A 25,753-nucleotide genomic window follows, 5' to 3' on the forward strand; every position below is an offset into this window, starting at 1 on the left:
AGAGAAAAATGATCAGGTGGTGTTGGTAATGTTTTCTCATAATCATTATTTGACTTGAATCACTGAACTCATTGAGAGCCCAACCTCTGAGTTAGATTTACCTTATTGATTACAGCAGCACTGTGATTCTACAGCAGAAGATCAGCTTTTTCAACATAACCCAAAGGATTTCTTAAAAGATCTTCTGATTTTAAAAAAATAATAATAATAAAACCTTTCTTTTAGGCACACACAGACATCAAGAATCAGCCTGTGAATCTCAACAATCGTGAGAATAATAAAGAATGTTGCAGTGCATTCTGGGTACCACCAATCAAAATTCATCCATGGCTCCCATCATGCATTGCTGCATGAAAAAATTATGAGCTGAATTGTCTTAGTAATTTCCTTTATTCTCACTATTTTATTTTTGCTGTTTTTCTGTGACTTTTTAGTAGCTTGTTTTCTAATGTTCAGAGTTGATCTGTTTATCAGAATATGTTGCTTGTCACCGTATAATTACGCTGTGCTCCAAAAAAAAGAAGAAAAAAAAGGCTGAAAACATTTTCTGCATAATGACTTAAAAATCAGAATACCAGGTTATATGATTCCACAATATCACGAGGTTACAGTAAATCACACTTGCATTTTTTTGCTATAACAAACATGCATTAAAAACACACAGTTAAAGCAGTCAGAGAAAAACTAACATGAAAAAGTCAAGGGTCAAGAGTCCAACTAAAGCAAGTGCTTACCTCCATAACGGTGACTTTTTTTTTCCAATAAGACATCAACATCTAAACCTGTTAATTCTCAATAAGAACCTTTGTATAAAAGAAATAAAGTCTGGACTGTAATAAGTGAAGACGCTGAGATCTTGAGAGATCTGTTAATGTTTAATGCTCTGTTGTTGCCAGTCATTTGAATTAAATCAGGAAATACCTGTAAAATAACAGTATTTTTTAACATTTATAAAAAAAATTATGTTAAAGTTTTTTGCAGTGAAGGAATTTGATCGTAATAATTCAGGAAATACCTGTAAAATAACACTGTTTTTCTGTTTATTTAAATTAGGATATTTTACTTTAATTCTACAGTTTTTTTTTTTTTTTTGGCTGCCATTCATTTGACCGTTTTATCATTTAATTGTTTTGTTACTGTTCAATTACTTATCTTCCCGTGGCCAGTAGCGCAAAGGACCCGTTCTAAGTGTCAGCTTGCAACGCCAGTCCCGCCCGCTGGGCCGGATACGTGCGTCCATTGCTCCAGTAAGTTCCTCGTCTAGGTGAACGCTGTTGAGTTCCTCCACCACCCCTTGCGGCTTCAGACATTGCAGAGTGTCTGTCGCTAGGCCAAGCACTCGTTATGCCTGTGCTAGGCTGGGTACCATATGTTGCGTCCCCTATGGCGGTCCCATATGTGTATATTCCACGGTAACCTTCTCACGGTGAGCCCGTGTCTTTCCCTCGGCAGACTCTGCACTGCTGTCCCTGCCAGATGTTTCTCCCCCTGTGTTAGGCTAAGCTGTGGTCTCCGCAGCATCCCCTGTGGGCACGCTTTACAAAGTGTTATCCAAGTCTTACTGAATGGGTCATGTGGAGCAGCAGTAGACTCTCTTGGTGTAAGCCCGGTCCCTTCTCCAATCCCAAGGTGCACCTGGATGCTGTGGCTTGCGCTGGGCGCTGGAAGAGGTCAGTAACTGTGGCGTTTTATTAGGGATCCCAATTCGTCGGTTCATTTCTGATGTAAGTCGAACGTGACCGACTGAAAGGGAACATCTCAGTTACGTATGTAACCCTCATTCCCTGAAGGAGGGAACGGATTCAATTCAAAGTGAAAATCTGTGAAAACGGTGATGGCATGCACATGCATATTATGTGTTTGTCTATCTACCTTATTTTTTAACGCAGAAGTAAGGTGTTTCTGTGAATGTGGTACACTTCTGATTTATTAGCCGCTGTAGGGAAATAACGAGAAGAATATCAAAGTGCAGTTAACTGTAAAAATAAGGTGGATAGGCATGCGCATTTGGCGCGAGTGCTCTTTAATAGCCTATTGCATTCACACGGGGTGCCGCCGTTAACTCTTCTCATTTACTTTGAATGGGTGACGTCAAGCGTTGGCAAACTGAATTGTGGGTTCCGTCACGTCGCATCACTCGCGTTGCTTGAGGCAGAAGTTTAACATTTCTCAACTTTTCAAGCGCCAACGCAGGCGTCAGCCAATCAGATTGCTTTATGCAAATACCCTAGAGCAGTCGCTAGCCAATTCCGTTCATGCAACTGTGGTAGATTTTCCCCTACGCACCTGACTTAAGTTAAACCAGGTGTCCCAGACACCCAGGTGTCCCAGACACCTATGAATTTATACTCTACTAAGCGTACTTCAATATCTGTTCGTGTCGGTCAACGTCTCGACCCTTTTTGAGCACTATCACTAGGGTATAAGATCTTTAGTGCTCCACTAAACACTAATCACCTGAGTATGGAAGTAAGATTCTCTAGTGTCTAGTCAGACTTCAGACTATGCCTTAGAATATGCTTTAATCACGGCCAGAGGACCTCGTATCAATCACAGAGAATCCCACCAGCAAAAAGAATACAACAGTTTATATAGGATAGGAGCATGGCAAAGCATTCTACAATATGATTGGCTCTTCATATGTCAAACCCTCCAGTTACTAGGTAAAGCAAGATCTGCCCAAATCATGTGTTTATTAGTTCGTTGGTTACTCAATATCATGGGGCTATTATATTTAGATGGATGTCTAGCTGTCCCTAAGTTTAATTTCCCCTTTTCTTATATTTGGACATGATTCAGACACACACTGATTTAGGCCCAAGGTTTGAGGACATTCAGGTTTTAAAAGCATATAAATGTTATTCCTGCAAGGAAAAAGAATGTTAGTTATGATTAAAAAATTCCATTACACAACACCAGAAAGTAATGTGATTGGCTGTTGCCAAGCTTCAGACAGGTGCGTTGTCTTTCTTTACAAAGTGACATCGCCAACTAATAGACCTTTATCACACTTCCTATATCCGGTAAGTGAAGCAGTGTATCGCTACTTCTGGTCTCATCTCAACACAATCAAAACTAATGGCTGAATTCTCTCGCTACTGCAGCGTACCCAGCTGCTCTAATTCTAAACAACGACATCCTTGCTTCAGTTTTCACGATTTCCCGACACAAGTATTGAGGAAAGCATGGGTGAGACTGATATGGTGGGATAAAGTTCCTTCATTTAAAATAATATGTTGGTGTGTAGTATACCTATACATTGTGTTTACATTTCATATCTTTAACCTGCTGATACCCTAAAAGTCCATGAAAATGAAACTAAACTAAAACAGATGACTAAATAATCGTGACAATGGTTTCATTATAAATATGGTGTTCATCTATAAGATGGACAACCAACTATATTAACAGATCTGCAAACTCACAAAAGGTAAAAAAAGGTGACATGTTCACAAATGAAATCCCTGAAGGGTGGTCTGGGGATCTCAAACTAATGCTGTAACTATACAGGGAACCCCAGTTGGTACACCATTATACTATTAAAGGTTAAAAAGTAACTGATTTGAAGGCTACTTATAATTTTTTTATACATTAGGAAGTTTTATAATTACAGTGGCTGTCATAAATGTTATATGTTATAATAATACATTTTTAATGACAAAAAATATATTTCTAAACTTTTTTTATTATTATTATTATTTAATATATATACATTTAAATGGTGGCTGTCATAAAACGGATTTATTCAAACATAGGTGTGAATTGCCATACAGTGGGACACTGCCTAATGTGGGACACCTAAGGTCTAGTGTTTGTAGGTCCCCCATAAATAGATAAATGCCAGTGAAACTATGGGTTAGACAAAGCTGTGGTGCCATGTGATCAAAATCACATAACCTCTCAAATGTCCAGTCATATATGTGTCAGGAATATGTGTGTTTTGTCTTTTGTTTTTGGATTTGTCTTCTGTTTTCAGTTTGACCTAGTTTTTCTCATGTGTTTCACCAGTTAATTTCTATCACCTGTGCCTTGTCCTTCACCTCGTTAATCATTTCATTTGCTCATTAGTTGCCTGTGTATTTAAGCCTTCAGTTTGAGTCTGGCCTTTGTCCTGTATTGATGTTGTTTTCTAGGTTAGAATGTGCTAGTATTTGCCTGTATGTTCCTGTCATGCTTTTTGAAGTAAATATTATTGGATTTGAATTCTTCTTCGTTGTGTGTATCTCTTCAGCCTCTTATCCTGTGACAATATGATGGTGGAGCAATTATCGAACAGGAAGCACCTTGTGTGAAAACCACCCAAAGGTCAATGACAGTCATCCTGGTCATCACAAAACAATCCTGGTACTTTTTGGCCTAATGTGCTAATGAAATGTTTGTCCATCAAAATAACTTTGTATGTATAAACTATATTTTTATATTTTTATTAAATTTCCCATTGTCCCACTTTAGGAAATGTGGTTTAGAAAAGAGGGACAGTATGTTTAGCCTAATGTGGGACAGTACTTCAGTCAGTGAAAAATGTGTGGTGGGGTATGGTTTGTGGGACAAAAATGGTTATTTACAGGGTTTTAGTGTTGTTTTGCAAGAATTATTGTATGTTTTTTGTTTTTTTGTTTAGTAAAATAGAAAACAAAACAGGCCAAATGGTCTTAAATGTATTTAACTGTAGTTCACAGCACGTTCATGAATTCTAACTCAAGATTGAACCTAGCCTAAAATTTGTTCAAGCTGGGAAGTTGTTGTTTTTTTGCAAGTTGCAAGATTTAAAATTTTGCCTTCAAATAGGCCTAGGCTATGCCTGTTGTGGTTGTATGTGTTTGTTGTTAAGTAAAATGAACTAGAGAGCTGACTGTGCATTTAACTCTTTTCTATTTACATAACATGACATAGGCTTATGATAATAGTCGCTTAATGTCTTTATAATAAATGCATCAAAACTATCATATTGTATCATTTGTCTGATATTGTTCAATTATCCATGTTTCATCTATCCATAACCAAGAGAATTATTAACTTAATTATTAACTAAGATTTTACTATTCTACATGAATCAATTGATTTTGGCCTTTTATCATAGACTTTGGCCTTTTCATAGACTTTTTTTTTTTTTTTTTTTATCATCGATTTTGGCATTTTATCATTTTCAGTGTCCAACATTAAGGACACAGCTGTCCCACATTAGGCAGCTGCAGATTGTCTCAGGCGGCTTGCACTAAGAGCACTAATATGTCTATCATTTCTATTATGAATGTGTTATCTGCATTTTCTCTTTTGATTTGTTTAGGACACATCCTGGGGTTTTTAAAATGGTATTGGGTGTGGATTTAATGTTTTGGCTACACATCGCAATATGTCACAGAAATCTGAAATGCAAAAAAATGTCCCACATTAGGGCAATTCACCCTACATTAAATATTGAAGAATAGGGTAAGTAAAAATAAATGAATATGCAATATATTTATCAAAATGCTCCTCTCTAAGTTATTTTTTCTAGCTGACTAACAAGTTTTTGGACATTAAATGGCTTTTCTGAGCTAAATGTGATGTTATATGACATTGTTTACAAGCTGTTTTATTGATGTCTTTCCACAGTTGACACACTGATTGTGTGATTACATGTAACATGATGCAGATTTCGGTTGTACTGTATCTTTCAACATATCTGATGTTCATTCATGTTTATTTCGTGCTGTAACTAGTAGTAAAGCGGAAGAGATGATGAGTTCACCTGCCACTTGAGCTGAAGCGCTGCAGCGATCTGTCACGGCACATTAAAGAGCGCCAAAAAAAGATTGCGACAGCTCGAGAGATGAATGGTCTCACTCCACTAAATGGGAAATTAGCTTATTTCCGATTGATGTGAGGTTTATTGTGCTTGCTGTCCATGATTGCATCAAGAATCAGCCACAAGAAGGGCTACTACTAGTTAACTTTCAACAACTACATATGTAAGGACAGAAATGGGGTCTACATCACATGGCAGATAGCTTAAAGGAGTCATTACATGAGGATGCACATTTTCTTTGATCTTTTGACATTGACAATAATTCTTACTGAAAAATAGAGTTATTAAAACCATAGGCGGAGGGAGAACCAACTCCAGGGTAAGGCTAATCAGATGTGCTTCCCCTTTAAAAACATTTAAATAGATTTCCATGAATTAATTTAAAGTTACATGTACAACATACACATCCCAGCAGAGACACTCCAGATGAATTATTTGTTATTAAAGCATCTACGTTCACAAACCACTGTTCATTTTAACAGAAAAGCAGGCAAACTGTATACTGTATTTGTCATGGCAGAAAGCACGCAAATAGCTCTACCTTGGTAATCACTAAAATGTTGTCGCTCAACTTAGTTCATCTCGCAAAGTTCGGTAATAATCAATGAAGCTGTCTACACTGCACAATGAATCTCTTATATACATAATTTCTACACTTTGTTGTAATGAGAGGATTTGCGAGCGTGCAGAACTCAAAATGCCAGAGATTTTGTTCAATGGTAACTAGGGATGCACCGATACCACTATTTCCAGAATGAGCCTGATACCGTTACTTTCATTTTTAGTACTTGCCGACACCGAGTACAGATATCTGTATTAAAAAAAATAATAATAATAATTTAAAGATAATATTTAAATATGATAATTTAAATAATTTATTATTATATTATTTACAATTTTTAAATATAGCCTAATAATTTTTTAAACATTGGGTAGAGAAACCAAAAGAATATGAATCATATTAGTTGGCTTAGTTCATTTAGAAATTAGATGTTTTCTTCAGTTATTTTGCCTGTTAAAATGTATTGTATAAGCTTCTGTTACTGTTCTGTTCTGTTCACTGTTCATTCTATCGCACTATTGTATTTCATCTACAGCGCACTTTTTTTTTTACACTGTAAAAAATTGTGCTTTAAAATAACGGTAATCTACTGGCAGCTGTGGTTGCCAGTAATGTACTGTTCATTTACAGCTCTCTACTGTAAATTTACAGCGCTTCTTTTTTTACAGTATGTTACCATAATACTACCATGGAAATTAACTCATTTCATTTGGGAAACCGATTACTCCAAACAGTTCTAGTTTAAAAACTAGGTATTATACGGTGTTAGTACTGTGAACTTTTTTCATTTGAGTCAACTGAAAAAGAATATTTCTTAATATAAAACTGCAAACACGTAATGTGTAATAATGAAACAACTAAAAACATGACTTTTACTCAAAACTTTGCAGCTCATCATTACAGGTGCTGGTCATATAATTAGAATATCATCAAAAAGTTGATTTATTTCACTAATTCCATTCAAAAAGTGAAACTTGTATATTATATTCATTCATTACACACAGACTGATATATTTCAAATATTTATTTCTTTTAATTTTGATGATTATAACTGACAACTAAGGAAAATCCCAAATTCAGTATCTCAGAAAATTAGAATATTACTAATGACCAATACAAAGAAAGTATTTTTAGAAATCTTGGCCAACTGAAAAGTATGAACATGAAAAGTATGAGCATGTACAGCACTCATTACTTAGTTGGGGCTCCTTTTGCCTGAATTACTGCAGCAATGCGGTGTGGCATGGAGTCGATCAGTCTGTGGCACTGCTCAGGTGTTATTAGAGCCCAGGTTGCTCTGATAGTGGCCTTCAGCTCTTCTGCATTGTTGGGTCTGGCATATCGCATCTTCCTCTTCACAATACCCCATAGATTTTCTATGGGGTTAAGGTCAGGTGAGTTTGCTGGCCAATTAAGAACAGGGATACCATGGTCCTTAAACCAGGTACTGGTAGCTTTGGCACTGTGTGCAGGTGCCAAGTCCTGTTGGAAAATGAAATCTGCATCTCCATAAAGTTGGTCAGCAGCAGGAAGCATGAAGTGCTCTAAAACTTCCTGGTATACGGCTACGTTGACCTTGGACCTCAGAAAACACAGTGGACCAACACCAGCAGATGACATGGCACCCCAAACCATCACTGACCGTGGAAACTTTACACTGGACCTCAAGCAATGTGGATTGTGTGCCTCTCCTCTCTTCCTCCAGACTCTGGGACCTTGATTTCCAAAGGAAATGCAAAATTTACTTTCATCAGAGAACATAACTTTGGACCACTCAGCAGCAGTCCAGTCCTTTTTGTCTTTAGCCCAGGCGAGACGCTTCTGACGCTGTCTGTTGTTCAAGAGTGGCTTGACACGACAGCTGAAACCCATGTCTTGCATACGTCTGTGCGTAGTGGTTCTTGAAGCACTGACTCCAGCTGCAGTCCACTCTTTGTGAATCTCCCCCACATTTTTGAATGGGTTTTGTTTCACAATCCTCTCCAGGGTGCGGTTAACCCTATTGCTTGTACACTTTTTTCTACCACATCTTTTCCTTCCCTTCGCCTCTCTATTAATGTGCTTGGACACAGAGCTCTGTGAACAGCCAGCCTCTTTTGCAATGACCTTTTGTGTCTTGCCCTCCTTGTGCAAGGTGTCAATGGTCGTCTTTTGGACAACTGTCAAGTCAGCAGTCTTCCCCATGATTGTGTAGCCTACAGAACTAGACTGAGAGACCATTTAAAGGCCTTTGCAGGTGTTTTGAGTTAATTAGCTGATTAGAGTGTGGCACCAGGTGTCTTCAAAGTTGAACCTTTTCACAATATTCTAATTTTCTGAGATACTGAATTTGGGATTTTCCTTAGTTGTCAGTTATAATCATCAAAATTAAAAGAAATAAACATTTGAAATATATCAGTCTGTGTGTAATGAATGAATATAATATACAAGTTTCACTTTTTGAATGGAATTAGTGAAATAAATCAACTTTTTGATGATATTCTAATTATATGACCAGCACCTGTAGTTAGCAATAGCACACATATCTGTACTAAAGCACAACGGTAACCCCCAAAATGAATTAATTAAACTAACAGATCTCTTCTATATTATCTTGTGCAAAAATACATAAAAACAGTTCAGTTTAATATTTACTCTCATTATCAGTTGACTTTGCATAACTTTTTTCTATTAACTTTCACTAACATTTCAGTGAAATTAACTTGTTTCATTTAGAAAATCAGACTTTTACATTTTACAGTATATTACTGTTTTTTCCTTGATTTTACGGTAAACTACTTGCAGCAGGGTTGGCAGTAAATTGCTGTTTTTTACAGTATGTTGCCGTAAATTAATTTACAGTTGATTACTATTAAATTACGTTTCACTCTGTTTTTTTTTTTTTTATCTTACACTTTTAACCCTTTTAACCCCAAATCGTCAGTTTTAAATGTAGTGTCCACACTACAGCATGTTAGAGTAACACTGAAGCAGTGTTAAAGTTAATGAGATAATTCAGTGATTAATTAAGTGATTGAACATTAGTGATGAACACCTGCTGTTAACAAGAACAGAATCACTGAAGGAAAGAGAAACAGCAAGAACAGAAAAAAGACGAGCAGAAACACAAAAACCACATCAGACTTCCAGCTACAGGGTTAGATGAAATCAACTGAAGATAAAAGAAATGTTTTTTTTTTTTTTTTTATAAATGTAATTTTATATTGCCAACACTGTAATACTACAACATAAGATCATTCAGTGCTAAGCAATCAGTTAAGAAGGATTCTTAAACTCATCATTTCCAAAAAATGTTTGAACTACAGCACTGTTTAGATAAACAGAGACATCAAAAATCAGCATATAAATCTCAACAATGGTGACAATCAACAAAAAAGATAAAAGATTAACTCAAACAAAAACAACAGCAAAAATAAAGGCAAACAGTAAGAATTAAAGAAAATAACCAGGCAATTTAGCAACATAATTTATTCATGCCGCAATGCATGCTAGGAGTCATGGACAATTTTTGTACTATTCTGGTACCCAGCATGCATTGCAGCATGAAGCTTTTGATTGTCACCATTGTTGATATTCATATGCAAATTCTTGATGTCTGTGTGACTCTGGATGATATAATACTTCAAAATGTTTTACGCACAAACTGTTTTCAAAATCATATTATCTGGTTGTCACAACACTGATGGATCTCATGCTGTAGAATCACAGGAATACCATAAACAAGAACATAAAACAATCTAGATTAGACTCTGATGAGACCGATGAATTAGGCCATTAGATGATGATTGTGACCATTAATAATTAGCTAACCTCATCTGATCACGTTTTCTTTCAGCTTTTTTGCCACAACAAATGTGTTTTAAAAATACAGTTATAGCACCCAAATAAAAAAACTAATGTTCACCAATCAAGGGTCAAGTTGTTTAATCAGATCTTGAGATATTTAATGTCTTCTTTTATTTTCAGGTGATTTAATCTTTTTCTGTTCTTGTTGTTTCTCTTTCCTTCAGTGATTCTGCTTGTTAACAGCAGGTGTTCATCAGTGTCTGAATTCATAATAATAGAAAGTTTAACAGTTTAACAGTTGAGCCCAAGCCTCTGTCACTAATTCGAAAACCTTAGAACTAGCAACAAAGGAATGGGCTGCTTCAGAAGTTATTAGTGTACAGTATTATTGAGTAGAGTATTGTGAGAGAGAAAGAGAGCGAGTGCGTGTAATTACCTGCATATGGTATAGATTTCGTTCTCTAGGTGGTCATAATTTTGTAAAAAGTGATATTTTTGTGGTCGCATCCTTTCAAGAGTTAAGGGGATTTTACTTGACAGCCATCAGCAATAGTCAGTGCATTGATCTCTATGAAGGGAAGATTCACCATTATCCCAGCACTGTGTTACTTGTTGATTGATCTTCATTCAACTTCACTGGAGGACAAAGTTCAAACAATCTCTTTGTATAAAACCTTGTTTTGTTCCTGAATGAATCTGCGTTTTTTAATTGACTGGTCTACTACCTCACTCATAAAGCCAGTCCCTTGCCACCTCCTAGTGTGTAACAATGTAACCTAGATTGAAGTTACTAAGAAAGTTCCTAACACTAATACACAGACCAATTCTCACCACTGCTGACTGGGTGCAACCCATTAGCCTTGGCATTTGAGATACTCTCACCCAGTTGCCTCTGTCTTAAAGCAGACAGAGCACCAAAAATTAGTGTTTTTGTGCAAAAATCTTTCCATTATAAGTGAACCTCAAGGAATAATAATAAAAAGCATGAAAACCATAGCCTCCAGCACTGCAGATCTTTATCACCTACTGAGGTAGATTTTCAACTGAATTGTGTTGTTGTACAGTTTACTGTTCAAAGTCTAAACAAAGGGGTACAGAGTAGAGGTCCACCCGGTTTCACCAGATCCACAAATTAGAGAATAATTTGTGCGTAATTTTATTTGTTAAAGACATAGGACTGTTCATTCCCACTCATGATTAGAGCAAGAACTCTATTTCCACTCTATTAAATGTACTGTGAGTAAATTCTGCATATTACAGTAGCCGGGATCAGGGCTGCGGTCTCTTGGATCTTGTATTTCTGCACAGCTCCTCAAAAATACAATAGTGGTTATGGTGTATGCACAGGTGTGAATTTGCTGAAGGACTGTGCTGATCTCACCACAAACAAAGTGACACCCATTCTCCTCTATTTCCACTGTCATGAAATTTTATTAATATGTGTATTATTAAAAGACACGAGCTTTGATCATAATGGGTATGATGGATTAAAGATGAAAGTGCATTTTATGTTTTACTTTGATCCAAACTGCTAACCAGGACAACGGTGACATGAAAGTTTCCTTTGGCTCCAGAAACTGGTCAGACTGCCAAGTAATGCTCATTAGCATTTTACTCAGACCTGTTGCAGCCTTTGTGTTGTCTAGGCAAGCATCACAATTACCACTGTTCATAATAAATAAACCACTGACCCTAAGTATTAAACCTGGGTGTTCACATTTGTCCTCTGAGCATGAATGATGCCACAAATCATGTGATTTGCTGAGGAGAGGTGTTATTGTTTTATATTACAAAGTGATCAGACTTAACGGATTTCACCTGGTTGATAATAAGATTGGCAAAAAACAAACAAACAAACAAACAAAAATCCCACAGACTTGCATTAAAGTAGAGACCCGAGCCATATCCACACAGCACAATATAATAGAGACTTGGAGGCTGTTGTTATTGTTAGTGAGAATACTAATTTTTCATGTGGTTAACACATGAAATTTAATAAATCTTAACATTTCAATCTATAAACAATATTGCTGTATGGGTGAAACTATATTATAAGAATATTAGTTAGCATTGCTATTGATTGTTACCTACAACTACCGACATGCTGATTATTCTGTGTAGTAAAAGTTGGTATCACTTCATTTTGCAGTGTCCTTGTTACACCTTACATGTATTTAGTAATAACAGTAAATTATACACAATTAAGCAACTAACCCTAAACCAAATCATAACCATATAAGTACATGTTGTTATTAATTAATATTACTCAGTACTTAAATGTGTAGCTTCATTGTAATAAGGACAACTTAAAAAAGTGTAACTCAAACGGCACACTAAAGCAAAAGATATAAATAACCATCTTGAAACAAATGTTTTTGTGAACCATCTAATGTGTCTTAGACTTTTGCACAGTACCAGTACTGTATTTGATTTTTATATTTACTCATCCATTTTGTGTGATCATCTCTGTAGGAGATCCACCATCCACAGAGGTTCCTGCAGGACCATACCCAGTGATGGTTGAATCTGAGGATGGGCGTCAGGTTCCTGTGGTCCAGGCCTATGCCTTTGGAAAATATCTGGGATTCCTAAAAGTGACTTTTTGATTCAAATGGAAATGTGGTGAATTCTTCAGGCAACCCAATTCTTCTGAATAGCTCAGTAGCACCAGGTAAGGAAACTCTAAACATGGAAACAAGCTAGGGTATTTAAAGCACCTGGTCAATAGAGCATATAGGACAGTAGTAAGAAAAAAACAAAAAACAATCTTCTCAGTAGAGACAGCTTTTTTTTTTAGCAATTATCCTTTCAAGACATTAAACTTGTTTGTTCTACCATGAAGAATTTTTATGCTCAATAGCCAAATTCCAAGCTAAGAATTTTCTGTTACCACGAAAATCTAACTTGTAACAAAGGAATTGAGTAACAGCCTCCCACACCCATTAAGCTTTGCCGATAATGTAATTGAGTCTAGTTTTACCCATAGATATATCATTTCATACTTACTGACTACAAGTCAGTGATTTTATATGGTTATATATTTCAAAATTAAGTCATTTGCAGTGCTTTATAGGAAGAGAACTTCATGACCTCATAAAAGAAAGATGTTGTTTTTCTGGATTTTCATCCAGCTTCTTAGCAAAGAGCTCCATAAACTGAACTGGGGGTGTAATAAAGTACTATAATAGGCATGTCCAGTCCTGCTCTTGGAGTTCCAATCTCCTTTAGAGTTTAGCTCCAACCCAAATTTAACACACCTGAACCAGCTAAGGTTTTCAGGATTACTAGAAACTTCCAGAGTGGTGTTGGAAGGGGTTGGACGTTAGCCATCCAGGAGCAGGACTGGACACCCGTGTACTACACTGTACCTATCAGATGTGATGCATTGCCATTGTGGATTTCTCTTTTGATATGTCAGTTTTAACCTGTCAACCTGTGCTCTGACTTTGTCTAGATCCAGACATTCAGGCTGAAGTGGACACTTGGAGGAAGAATGTGGCCAATTACTCTTCTCAGTATGTAGGACAGACTCTTGTCTATCTCAATGGAACTTCTGAGGAATGTCGATTTCGTGAATGTAATTTAGGAAATTTAATCTGTGTTGCCATGGCCAATAGGTATATGATTTTAAAGATAAATTTGCTGTTAAAAGTTTGGTGCAATTTTTTGATAGCATCATTTTGCATATTGTTCTTAATAAGGACTATTCTAGATGGGACAAACACTACATTTACAAAAATAATGAACAAAAATCCATGCATTCAAATGTATTCAATGATAAGGCAGATGTTAATCTTATAGGCCCCATTCACACCTGGTAGTAACATTTGTTTCAAGTGATCTAAGCTAAATCTAGGTGTAAAAGGTCCAAAGTGTTTTGTGATAACCCAAACCACATCAGGAGGCTTGTACAACACATTTGTAGTAAGGACTGCCTACTTTCCTCATCAGTCAACCACTCTGCCAGTAACATGCAGCTTTAAAATAAAATAACATCAAAGGGAAAAAACCCAGAAAAGCCAGACATGGTAAAACAACACACACTTTCTTCAGCATGCACTGCAGTGACAGACCATGTAATTTTTTGAATGCAAATCTGTTTGCACCTGGTATTAACATCTGTCTTGTCTGATCACTTGTGATTAGATCACCAGAAACAGTTATTAATATCAGGTGAAACAAACAAACAAACAAACAAAAAAAAACCCACATACATTGATAAACAATCTTTGTACCTGAAAAGGTTAAATCAAAAATGTAAAGCTCTTAAAACCAAAGTGCCCAGCTCTAAAACCACAAACCATCTAACAGCAGCCTCAAAAGTAAATATTGAAACTAAGAAAAAATGACACAGAGAGCAAAATTTGAACGAGTGGGAAAGTGAAAAAAGAAATTCAAAGTAAATGGTAAATTAGAGTGCTGTCAGCCCTAAACAGAACTGATATTTTATTAAAGATCAAACTAAGTGGTAGATTTGCTATTAATCTTGCCCTTAAACCATAGGACACCTTCTTTGCTTGTATTTCAGGTCCATAATAATATTAAACATGCGGATGAAATCCAGTGGAACCATGTCAGCTCTTGTATTCTGAACGGTGGAGCCATTCGACAATCTATTGACGAGCGAAATGGTACGATTATTCAAAATCTTCAAGGCAGGCTCTTCACATCCCAATAGCAATAACTAAGTTAAGTGGTGTAAATGTGTTTATATGTATTTATATTGTCTGTGGATGGCGCAGGACCATAAAATGTTCGTACAATCATATCCCTTGGTCCAAGGGATACGATAGGATGTCCTACCTGCCTGTCAACGTATGTTTTTATTCTTGCAGCTCGCCATTCTAAATTAAAGGATTTGGACGATGACTGGTGATCTTTTATATGTAAATGACATTATTTAGGTGTTTAGTATGGTTTCTGCGCAACATTTTATAAATGAGGCCCCGTTTGCAACTTTGCGCAGACATCATGCGTTATCAGCGCGTTTCATGCAATGCAAAGTACAGACAGACGTCAGTCACGAGCACTGTAACCAAAACAGCAGCTACCTTTTACAGTTCCTCCTGAACCAAAACAACGAGCTTATGCTGCGTTCACGCCATAACTACCATAATTCGGAAGAGATGGAAACCCATGTTGTTATACTCAGAGCGGTTCGTGAATTTATGCATTTCAAAGGCAACACTATCAACGCGGAAATTAATCTGCAGCAGTCAGGTGGTACAGGTCAGTGCTCTTTAAGATATTTATGTTCATTATTATCATAATTATATGTGCTTTGAGACATGAGGTACTTTAACGCGTCTCTCGTGACAGTTTTGTTTGCTCCCTGCTGTATGCGTTCACGTGTTTTGGAGCAGGCGTGGCTTTGGAGACGCACTGAAGGGAGGGTTGGATCTTATGCTTTCAAAGCTAGCTCGCTATTGCTAGCCTCTTCGAAAATGACCCACCCTACCTTTAAGCACAACTCCAGTGCATTGAAACAGTCCTAATGCATGTTTCGATTGAAGGTTCTATCACAACGGAGGACCTGATCGCTGTGTTGCCATTTGGAGGTACATTTGACCTGGTCCAAATGAATGGATCTACTCTGCGAGAAGTCTTTGAGCACTCAGTCCAAAGATACGGAGGAAACACTGGAGAATTCCTACAGGTGTCAGGTATGCTTATTGTACATTGTGAACTTCTTGTAAACTGTTTAAAACAATAATCCCCCTCAATTTGAGTACTGGAATACCATTGTCAAGTGTTGTAAATCTCTCAAAATTAAATAAAAATATCATAAATCTAGTCCATATGACTTGCACGTTAAATCAGCTGAAGCAATGTAACTGCTTATAATTCCTCTGCAGGTTTTCAGCTGGTGTATGATTTATCAAAAACACCTGGAAATCGTGTTAAAAGTGTGAATGTGCTCTGCACTGAGTGTCGAGTGCCTCGTTATGAACCACTCAACCCCAAGAAGGTGTATAAAGTGGTGCTGCCCTCTTACCTAGTGGACGGAGGAGATGGATTCTCTATGATCAAAGACCAGAAACTCAAACATGACAGTGGTAATTAATTATATATGCACATATGCACATTTAACTGCGCATTTCATCAAATACTTAGTATTACAATATACTACTGCATGTACTGTATTCCACAGGTGACCTGGATATAGAAGTTGTTGCCAGCTACATCTCAGAGAGAAAGAGAGTTCATCCAGTTTTGGAAGGACGTATTCAATTTTCCAGCTCTTGCATTGGACATCAAGGATACATGCCCACCATTCTGCTGGTGTGGGCTCTCTGGGTCATGATTGTTTAGCTAGTGTAATTATTTTTAATGTACTTGTGTAACAACGTGTAGCCATTTGTGTGTAATTGTACAGTCGGAGGAAAAAAAGAAACCTTTAACCCAGAGATTAGTTACCTTCATAGAAGTAAACAGCTCAGTTTAACTGACAATTAACACTGCGATCTAGTAAGGATAAAAGAGTCACTTATCTTGTTACACAAGTTCTTTTTAGAGCAATACAGAGATCTTCTATACAGGTATTTTCTACACGTCTTTATAGATAAAAGTCATAGAAATAATAAAAGGGTAAACTATGAAAAACCTCACAAAGAAGCAGGTCAATTTTCACCCCAGAATCATGTTTTACTTTAAAAATACCTATTTTAGGTCCATTAAGATATTTTTGTGATATTTTCATGATGATAAAATAAATCTGCATTGTTTATCTTTTTGATCTTTCATTAAAAAAATTCACAAAATTCTACCTATCATTGAAGTAAAACATTTGAAAACGGGAGGAAAAGCTCATTATGAAATAAATGTTTTTCTCTAGTTCGCGTTGGCCACAATTATTACAACGTCCTTTTCCCAAGATAACAGCTCCAAGTCTTCTTCTAAAATGCCTGATGAGTTTGGAGAACACCTGACAAGAGATCAGAGACTATTCCTTCATACAGAATCTCTCCAGATCCTTCAGATTCCCAGCTCCATGTTGGTGGTGCTTCTCTTCAGTTCACTCCACTCCACTCATTTTCTTTAGTGTTCAGGTCAGGGGACTGGGATGGCCATGGCAGAAGCTTCATTTTGTTCTCAGTGACACATTTTTGTGTTGGTTTTGATGTTTGTTTTGGATCATTGTCCCGATGGAAGATCCAGTCACGGCCCATTATAAGATTTCTAGCAGAAGCAGTCAGGTTTTGATTTTTATCTGTTAGTATTTCATAGAATCCATGTCATGTATCAACATCATGTAACAAGATGTCCAGGGCCTCCAACAGAAAAATAGGCCCACAACATTAAAGATCCAGCAGTATATTTAACCGTGAGCATGGGGTACTTTTTATCCATGTGTGCACCAAACCCATCTGGTGGGTTTGCTGCCAAAAAGCTCTTTTTTTAGTTTCTTCTGGCCATAGAACCATGTCCCTTTTGAAGTTCCAGTCTTGTCTGACAACTGAATATGCTGGAGATTGTTTCTGGATGAGAGCAGAGGATTTTTCTTGAAACCCTCCCGAACAACTTGTGGGGATGTAGGTGCTGTTTGATCATTTTTTTTTAAGTCTTTCTGAGACTAATCTCTTCTAATGAGACTAATCTCAACTAATCTCTGCAATTCTCCAGCTGTGATCCTTTGTCCACTCAAACTTTCCTCCTCACCACACATTAGGGCGATTTAGACATGCGTCCTCTTCCAGGCAGATATGTAACATTTTTAGTTGATTGGAACTTCTTAATTATTGCCCTGCTGGTGGAAATGGGGATTTTCAATGCGTTAGCTTTTTTCTTATAGCCATTTTCTATTTTGTGAAGCACAACAATCTTTTGCTGCACATCAGAACTATATTCTTTGGTTTTTCTAATTGTGATGAATGATTAAGGGAATTTGGCCTCTGTGTTTACACATATTTGTACTCCTGTGGAACAGGAAGTCATGGCTGGACAATGTCATGCTCCTAGTCATCCTGGTGTGCTAAAAAATGTAAATATGAATGGGAATATACTTCAGAGATATTTTACTCATAAGAATTTCTAGGGGTGCCAATAATTGTGGCCAACATGTATTGGAGAAAAACATTTATTTCACAATGTGAGTTTCCCCCCACTTTCAATTGTTTTACTTCGATGAAAGGTTAGAATTTTGTGAATTTTTTAAATGAAAGAGCAAAAGGATAAACAATGCAGATTTATTTTCACAGCCGTCTTTGCTCATATTTACTAAGGGTGCCAATATTTGTGGAGGGTACTGTAGAAATACATCATGATAGTATGATTTAATTCAAATTCTTTTTTTTTTCTTTCTTTTTTTTTTTTTTTTTTTTTGTATTTCAGTAATACAATTTTTTTTCTTTTGTTTTTTAAAAATGGAGTTGGGCTTAATTGTTAAAAAAAGAAAGAAAGAAAGACATATTGATGGTCCTAAGAACATCACATTTTCTTCCTTAAAAATATCATTTTCATATTTTTTCTCAATTATGACCTGTACATGTTTTCGTGAGATTCTTCTCGGGTAGAGTTATTTATTTTGTCATGTTTCTCCTTCTTGAGTTGCTATTCATGTTCCTATAAAGCATTTATTTAAACCACAGTAGATCATATTTTTAAAACAATTTCATTCATTCTAAAACATATGACTAGGGACGAAAGAGCTTGATATATTACATTTTTATTTACTGAGAGCAAAGCCAGAACATTTACAAAAATACCTTTTTTTCAGTACTTTTATTCTGCACACAGTTATTCTTAACTGTATGACACTATATGAAATGTCTCAGTTGTATTTTTGAATTTTTTTTACTTGTTTCTGTCTTTTTTAATGTCTTAGGGGAACAATCTAGAATGTAAAAATGGTTTAAAATGGTCTGATAGATGTTCTCCTACTGATAATGAAATTATGTGGGTTGAATGAAGTTGATTTCCAAACTCCTGATGTTGTAATGCTGTTACAATTTAAACAAAAAAAAGTGGAAAAATAAGGCAGGGATACAATGATTCAATGAAATAATCATGCCATACATGTCAATAAATAATTGTATTTTAGTAGTGCAATAAAATGCTTTAAAATGTTGATGTTGAGACTCTGATAATGTTTTACATCCTCCTAGTGGAGATGGAGAGACCTGCCTTCTGATTCTACAAAAGACAAAACAGCAGAAACTCCATTAATAAACATCATGAGCGGCTCTTTGTCAGAGCGTAACTATGGTACAGAATAGTGTTACCTTACTAAGCTCTGGGAATAGCTCCTGGACAGCGATGTCAAGCAACACATACGTCATCTATTTGCAAATGAGAGGTAGTGTCCGATGAAAGAGAAACAGCACAATTAGCAGAAAGTAGGAGCATTTGAGGAAATGACATCAGTACGTTAGATAAACATATGGCAGTGTGTACCTGTTTGTTTAGCAGTGGCTGCTGAATGGCATTGAAAAGCATCTTGATGCCCTCATACTTCGCTTCCTCACCAATACATTTCCCAATCAGATCTGAGAAACACCACACATCAGTTAGTGATGTTCATCTATCATTTTATCAACATTATAAAACTGCATGATATGCTGATTAATCAATATTTATATCATATCAATATTTGCATATATATGTGTTTTCTCCTCCCTTTTAATTGTTGACTATCCTAAATCAATGATATGGTTAGTTGCATTTTATTATTTTTATTTATCACTGATACAAAAACACTTTAAATGACAACACATAACCATAAACCTGCTGCATCTCGACATGGAGGTCCAGCTTAAAGGGGGCCTATTATGCCCGGTTACAAAGTCTTTATTTTGTTTTTGGGCTCTACTAGAATAGGTTTTCATTCTTGAATTTTCAAAAAACACATTTTTAATATATTCTCTCCTCTCCTTGTCTGTCAGTAACACTCTGCGGTGTGTTTCCTAAAAGCTTTGTTAACTATGGTCGCAAGTTCCATTGTTACCAACATAGTTGAATGATTTGGCATTTCCTGAAACCATAGTTCAAATGAACATTCGCAAACAGCATCACAAACTTACATGGTTGGAACTACAGCTTTCGAACTGTGCTTAAAAGCATAGTTTCATGTTAAATGACGTGGACTTAAATAGATCATGCTCTTTCAGTACATTCTATTTCTTTCATTCTATTTAAATATTTTAATCTATATATTTTAGCGTGTCAACAATCAGCTGCATTTTTAAAAAGTGCGCATGTGTGTAAAATTTACAAAGGAGCTCCAGAATATGATGTATGAGGGAAACTGTAATGAATCAAACGTCAAAAAAAAAGCAAAATGACATGGAACAAAAACAGTGGTATACTGTTTATCTGTTCATCATTAGGTGGTATATCAATTACAGCAGCATCTCAGAGATCTCCAATAGATTAATTAGGAGATGTTATTACTCCACCTGCATGTGACGTCATTAATGACAGTTCTATATTGTTGAACTAATGTGGTTTAAATGTCAGATGTGTGACCATGTTACTACGGTTTTGGGAAACAGTCGTGGTTAGTTTCTCCAATGATGCATCGTTCTATGGTAGTTAATAAGTTACATTGTTGTACGGGAAATGCACCCCTGTTTAGTTCCTGTCTCTATGAAGCCCCTCCTTCTGAAAAGCACTCTGACTGGTCGGCTGGACCAGTGTGTTGCGATTGGTCAACTGCTTCGAGCGTGTTTCGGAAATGTCACGCCCCTTACCATAACCTCGACTTTCAGCACACTACTAACTCAACCCTACATTGGCGGCATTTCAGGGAGATCAGAAACAGTGCGCACTGATATATAAACTAACTCCCAATGGAGTGACTTTGTGCTTTGAAACTTTACAGACCTTTTTTCATTACACAGTAAAGAGAGATGAACATGGAAAAAATCATAATAGGACCACTTTAAAACACGGCATGTCACAAACAATCGATAACTGCAGCTGTTATGAGGTACCTGGTAGGTAGTTCATCATCTCCTCAAAGGTCTTCTTCGCTCGTCTCTGTTTGTCCTCAGGAGAGCGTTCCTCTGTGTTCTCACAGAAAACAGCATCTGCAGAGGTGCAGTATTAATAATATGATCACTTGAAGTACACAAATCTACCCATGAACAACAGTACAGCACAATAACTAACTGGTTCTGGAAGTACACTGATGAATATTTTATCTGTCCTATAGAAAACAATTGTAGAATTAGTTTGCTTACTATAAAAGCCAGAAGTGTTTTGAGGCCTCATGGCCTAACTGACTGTGAATACAAGTGTCAAATGTATCTGAGAAGTTAGCTTGGCCACTAAGCTTATTTTGCTGGTATTTTTCCACTAGACAACAGGTGGCTGTGGAATGAATAAGACCATCATTAAAGGTGTCACGTGAAGGCTTCTTGCCTCTGGGGAATGTTGATTGTCCATGTTATAATATTTCGTTTGCCTATTAGAAAGGGTTGACCATCAATTGGCAGAATTCCTCAAAAGTCAAAAGATGAAGATTAGTTGGCAGTTGGTCACCCTTACAAAGAGAACAAGATAGCCAATTAATGAAGTGACTGTGGTGAAAATGTTGGGGAGTATTTGGGAGATACCAGGACAAGAAAGGGAGAAGAGCACCTGCAAATGAGATTATTGGTTAAAACTGTATAAAAGTGTGTGTCGCGAGTGAGAAGATCAGATGTGCAGCTTTCATCTTACTTTGTTGCTTGACAATAAAGTTAACGCTTCTGGGACCTGGAGATTCGACTCTGAGAGTTTTCTTTGAGACCAGAACTGAAAGGACATTAAATGTGCCACAACACCAGCACTCCACATTCCCAAATTCTAATAAAACACACTTGATTAAACTCATCAGCTATTTGTAGAGACTGTACTGCGTTCCACTTCAAATTTTTTATGCTCTTCCCTCACTAACTTGTGGAATGTATGTGATTGCTTATGTTGTGCAATTGCCTGAATCCACTATGAAGCTGATTTATTATTTACATTTTTTTCCTTTTTTATTTTTTATGTACCTTCCTACAAGCCTATAGGTATGCTTGAGTTGTTGGAGAAAACTTACACAAACTAAATAGTATCAATACAATTAAGTAAAACAGTAACAAGTATTCTGCGGCTGTGTGGGGTAGGTTAAGCACAATCTGCTGTGATGTCATAGTCGAGTTGCTTTTTGGGATATGGAGCAGCCTGAAGCATGTATCCTTTATACAACCCGAATTTTTGAATAAAATGAAATTTGAATAAAATGAAAACGAAAAGACTTTCAAATCACATGAGCCAATATTTTATTCATAATAGAACATAGATAACATAACAAACGTTTAAACTGAGAAATTTTACAATTTTATGCACAAAATGAGCTCATTTCAAATTTGATGCCGGTACAGGTCTCAAAATAGTTGGGACGGGGACATGTTTACCATGGTGTAGCATCTCCTCTTCTTTTCAAAACAGTTTGAAGACATCTGGGCATCGAGGTTATGAGTTTCTGGAGTTTTGGTGTTGAAATTTGGTCTCATTCTTGCCTGATTTAGGTTTCCAGCTGCTGAAGAGTTTGTGGTTGTCTTTGACGTACTTTTCTCTATAGGTGAAAGATCTGGACTGCAGGCAGGCTTTCTGTCGACTCTTCTATGACAAAGCCATGCTGTTGTAATAGCTGCAGTATGTGGTTTTGCATTGTCCTGCTGAAATACACAAGGCCTTCCCTGAAATAGACGTCGTCTGGAGAGGAGCATATGTTGCTCTAAAAACTTTATATACCTTTCAGCATTCATAATGCCTTCCAAAACATGCAAGCTGCCCATACCGTATGCACTTATGCAACCCCATACCATCAGAGATGCTGGCTTTTGAACTGAACGCTGATAACACACTGGAAGGTCTCCCTCCTCTTTAGCCCAGAGGACACGGCGTCCGTGATTTCCAACAAGAATGTCAAATTTGGACTCGTCTGACCATAGAACACTTTTCCACTTTGAAACAGTCCATTTTAAATGAGCCTTGGCCCACAGGACACGACGGCGCTTCTGGACCATGTTCACATATGGCTTCCTTTTTGCATGATAGAGCTTTAGTTGACATCTTCAGATGGCACGGGGGATTGTGTTTACTGACAGTGGTTTCTGGAAGTATTCCTGGGCCCATTGACAAATCATGCCGATGAGTGATGCAGTGTCATCTGAGGGCCCGAAGACCACGGGCATCCAGTAAGGCCTTCGGCCTTCTCCCTTACGCACAAAGATTTCTCCAGTTTCTCTGAATCTTTTGATGATGTTATGCACTGTAGATGATGACATTTGCAAAGCCTTTGCAATATGACACTGAGGAACATGCTTTTTTCCACAATCTTTTTACGCACTCTTTCACAGCTCTGCCCATCTTTACTTCTGAGAGACTCTGCCTCTCTAAGACATCCATTTTATAGCTAATCATGTTACAGACCTGATATCAATTAACTTAATTAGTTGCTAGATGTTCTCCCAGCTGAATCTTTTCAAAAATTTATTACATACAGCACCTTTAACTGTGTTAATGCACAAATACAATGTTATAGCGATCAGTGAGTCAAGAGCGCACATACACGGTTTGTTTGTGCATCAATAATAACGGACTCACACTTGCCTAATGTACGACCTCCTGCATATCACTGTAATAGTATTATTTACCTTAATTACAATTGTAATCCATCAAAACTTTATTAGCAACACTGGTCTTCTTCATCCAAATGAGAGATGAAGTTTGCGTATTTTATGTTCACGAAGCGCTTGGATGTTTTGAGATGCCGTTCTGAACATAAACACAATAAGTACATTGTACTTACTTTTTGATGTAAGTACACAGTAGTTAAAGACACCTAATATAAAGTGTGACCACATTTTTTTTTTAAATTCTCCTCATTTAGGGTCATGAACATGCATGCAAAGTGCCAATATTTTTTGATGTAATTTGCCATGTCAGTATCTCACTTACCCTCTGAGGGAATTTACATAAATGCATTTGGCAGATGCTTTTATCCATTGAAACTTACACTGCTTTGAAGGTGTACATTTTCATAATTTTATATCTTAAAGTCTAACAAATTTCCAAAAGTGGTGATGCTAATTTCCCCGGGAGGAAGTGCTAAGGGAAGTCAGAAAATGTATGTTCAAAGTTAAGTGGAACGCTTTCCTGAAATGCATGGGTCAGATAAGGTACTGATGGTATCTTCAGGAACTAACTAACAACATTCTGTCTCTCTGTTTGGGTAGAAGTTCTGGTTTAATGTTTTTCATGACAAGAATATTTATTTTGTAGTTTTTAGATACAGGTATTGCAGTATATATTGAAAAACTTGAAGAAATGCATTTATAAAGGTGGACTTGAGCACACAAACCTCGCAACAGAGTGATGAGGGAGACGAGGCGATGCTCTTGCATGATCTGCTCTAATTTGGACTGGAAATAATGCCCTACGTATGCCTCTAGAGTCCTCTTCAAGAGAATACGACCTCCACTCAGAAAGTGATGCAGCCAATCGGGCATGCGGAACACCACGCGACCTGTGTCAAAAATCAACAGCATAAACTTCTCCACTAATAACTGTGACATAACTGTTGATTACTAGAGAAAATAACTTTGACTCGTCCCTCAGTGCGTAAAGAATTAAAGAGGTCATGACATTTTATTTTAATGTTCCTTGAGATGTGGAAAAATTATTATTTTGTGTGAAAAGTTATTTTCAACCCTCATTGGGTTGTCTTGATCTGGAGGCAGGCATATGCAAATATATTTGTCTGACGTGAGTGTGTGACGTCACAAATCCATCAATATCCAAAACAAGCTGTTTTTGGAGCTTGGTTAAAAAAATGCTTTGTTTATAATGAGGAGGACATTAATGGTACAAAGACCTCTTATATGACAAAAGATCAAGGCAAATTTGATTTCTCATGTTATGACCCCTTTAAAGTGTCACGTCTCATTTGGTTTCTACATACGTATGTGATTAATCAATGCCATCTTGAATCTGTTTTTCACACAAAGCTGTCATGTGACTTCAGGAGACTTGTAGAAAAGCTGTATGTACCACTGTTAATACACTTTCATGGTCCAAACATGGTTACTATGATTATTTTTGTGCTCTATGTAAAAATAAACAAATAAAAGATAACATCAAACAGGTTAATACATTTTCAATTGTTGGTGAACTATCCCTTTTATAAGCATTTTTGATTTGATGTGCATACCTTCTGTATTTGCTCTATACATGTGTTACACAATATAAGAGTTTTTTTAATTGTTTGGATCAATAAACTCAAGTTTGTTTGAATTACACTCACCTATGTACATCATATAGTCATATACTCCATCAACCTCCATCAGCTCCATGAAGTAGTTCTGGTTGTGTTTTCTCTCCAGGCCTTCAGGCAGATTGGCATTGTTTCTGTACAGCTCATTGAACAGCTAAAATGACACGGGGAGAAGTTTTATTTAACTTATTCATTTTAAAATGATTTGTGAACAGTAAAATGGATGTCCAAGACTATTCATTGTTTACTGAAGATTACAGTTTATATAGTGCATCTTTCAATGAAAGTGTACCAGTGATCTATACAAAACAAGGTTTAGCCCAAATAATATTTCATCTTCACTTTCAGATATTTCAAAATTGTAATATTT

At 36.7% G+C, this 25,753-nt stretch overlaps 2 protein-coding genes across 9 annotated transcripts in view; one reads left to right on the plus strand and one right to left on the minus strand.

Annotated features, from left to right (window-relative positions):
- Positions 1 to 15,879, plus strand: part of nt5e (5'-nucleotidase, ecto (CD73)) — a 74,988-nt gene extending 59,109 nt beyond the window's left edge. Inside the window, exon 7 of the mRNA XM_051875584.1 lies at positions 15,650 to 15,879. Coding sequence (XP_051731544.1) covers positions 15,650 to 15,849 — 200 coding nt within the window. The 3' untranslated portion in view covers positions 15,850 to 15,879. The remainder of the gene's footprint in view (positions 1 to 15,649) is intronic.
- snx14 (sorting nexin 14) overlaps positions 1 to 25,753 on the minus strand; it is a 75,627-nt gene that overhangs the window by 4,278 nt on the left and 45,596 nt on the right. For 3 of the 8 annotated variants that reach the window (XM_051875578.1, XM_051875572.1, XM_051875573.1), the window contains 6 exons: positions 25,414 to 25,537; positions 24,472 to 24,636; positions 21,068 to 21,163; positions 19,530 to 19,621; positions 19,358 to 19,414; positions 18,786 to 19,268 (listed from right to left, as the gene is read on the minus strand). In XM_051875578.1, coding sequence (XP_051731538.1) covers positions 19,227 to 19,268; positions 19,358 to 19,414; positions 19,530 to 19,621; positions 21,068 to 21,163; positions 24,472 to 24,636; positions 25,414 to 25,537 — 576 coding nt within the window. In that variant the 3' untranslated portion in view covers positions 18,786 to 19,226. Of the gene's footprint in view, positions 1 to 18,785; positions 19,269 to 19,357; positions 19,415 to 19,529; positions 19,622 to 21,067; positions 21,164 to 24,471; positions 24,637 to 25,413; positions 25,538 to 25,753 lie in introns of those variants that run through there. The other 5 variants (XM_051875575.1, XM_051875574.1, XM_051875576.1 and 2 more) reach the window with 5 other exon arrangements.

This window comes from Ctenopharyngodon idella, chromosome 20 (assembly GCF_019924925.1).
Source record: "Ctenopharyngodon idella isolate HZGC_01 chromosome 20, HZGC01, whole genome shotgun sequence".
Lineage (NCBI taxonomy): Eukaryota > Metazoa > Chordata > Actinopteri > Cypriniformes > Xenocyprididae > Ctenopharyngodon > Ctenopharyngodon idella.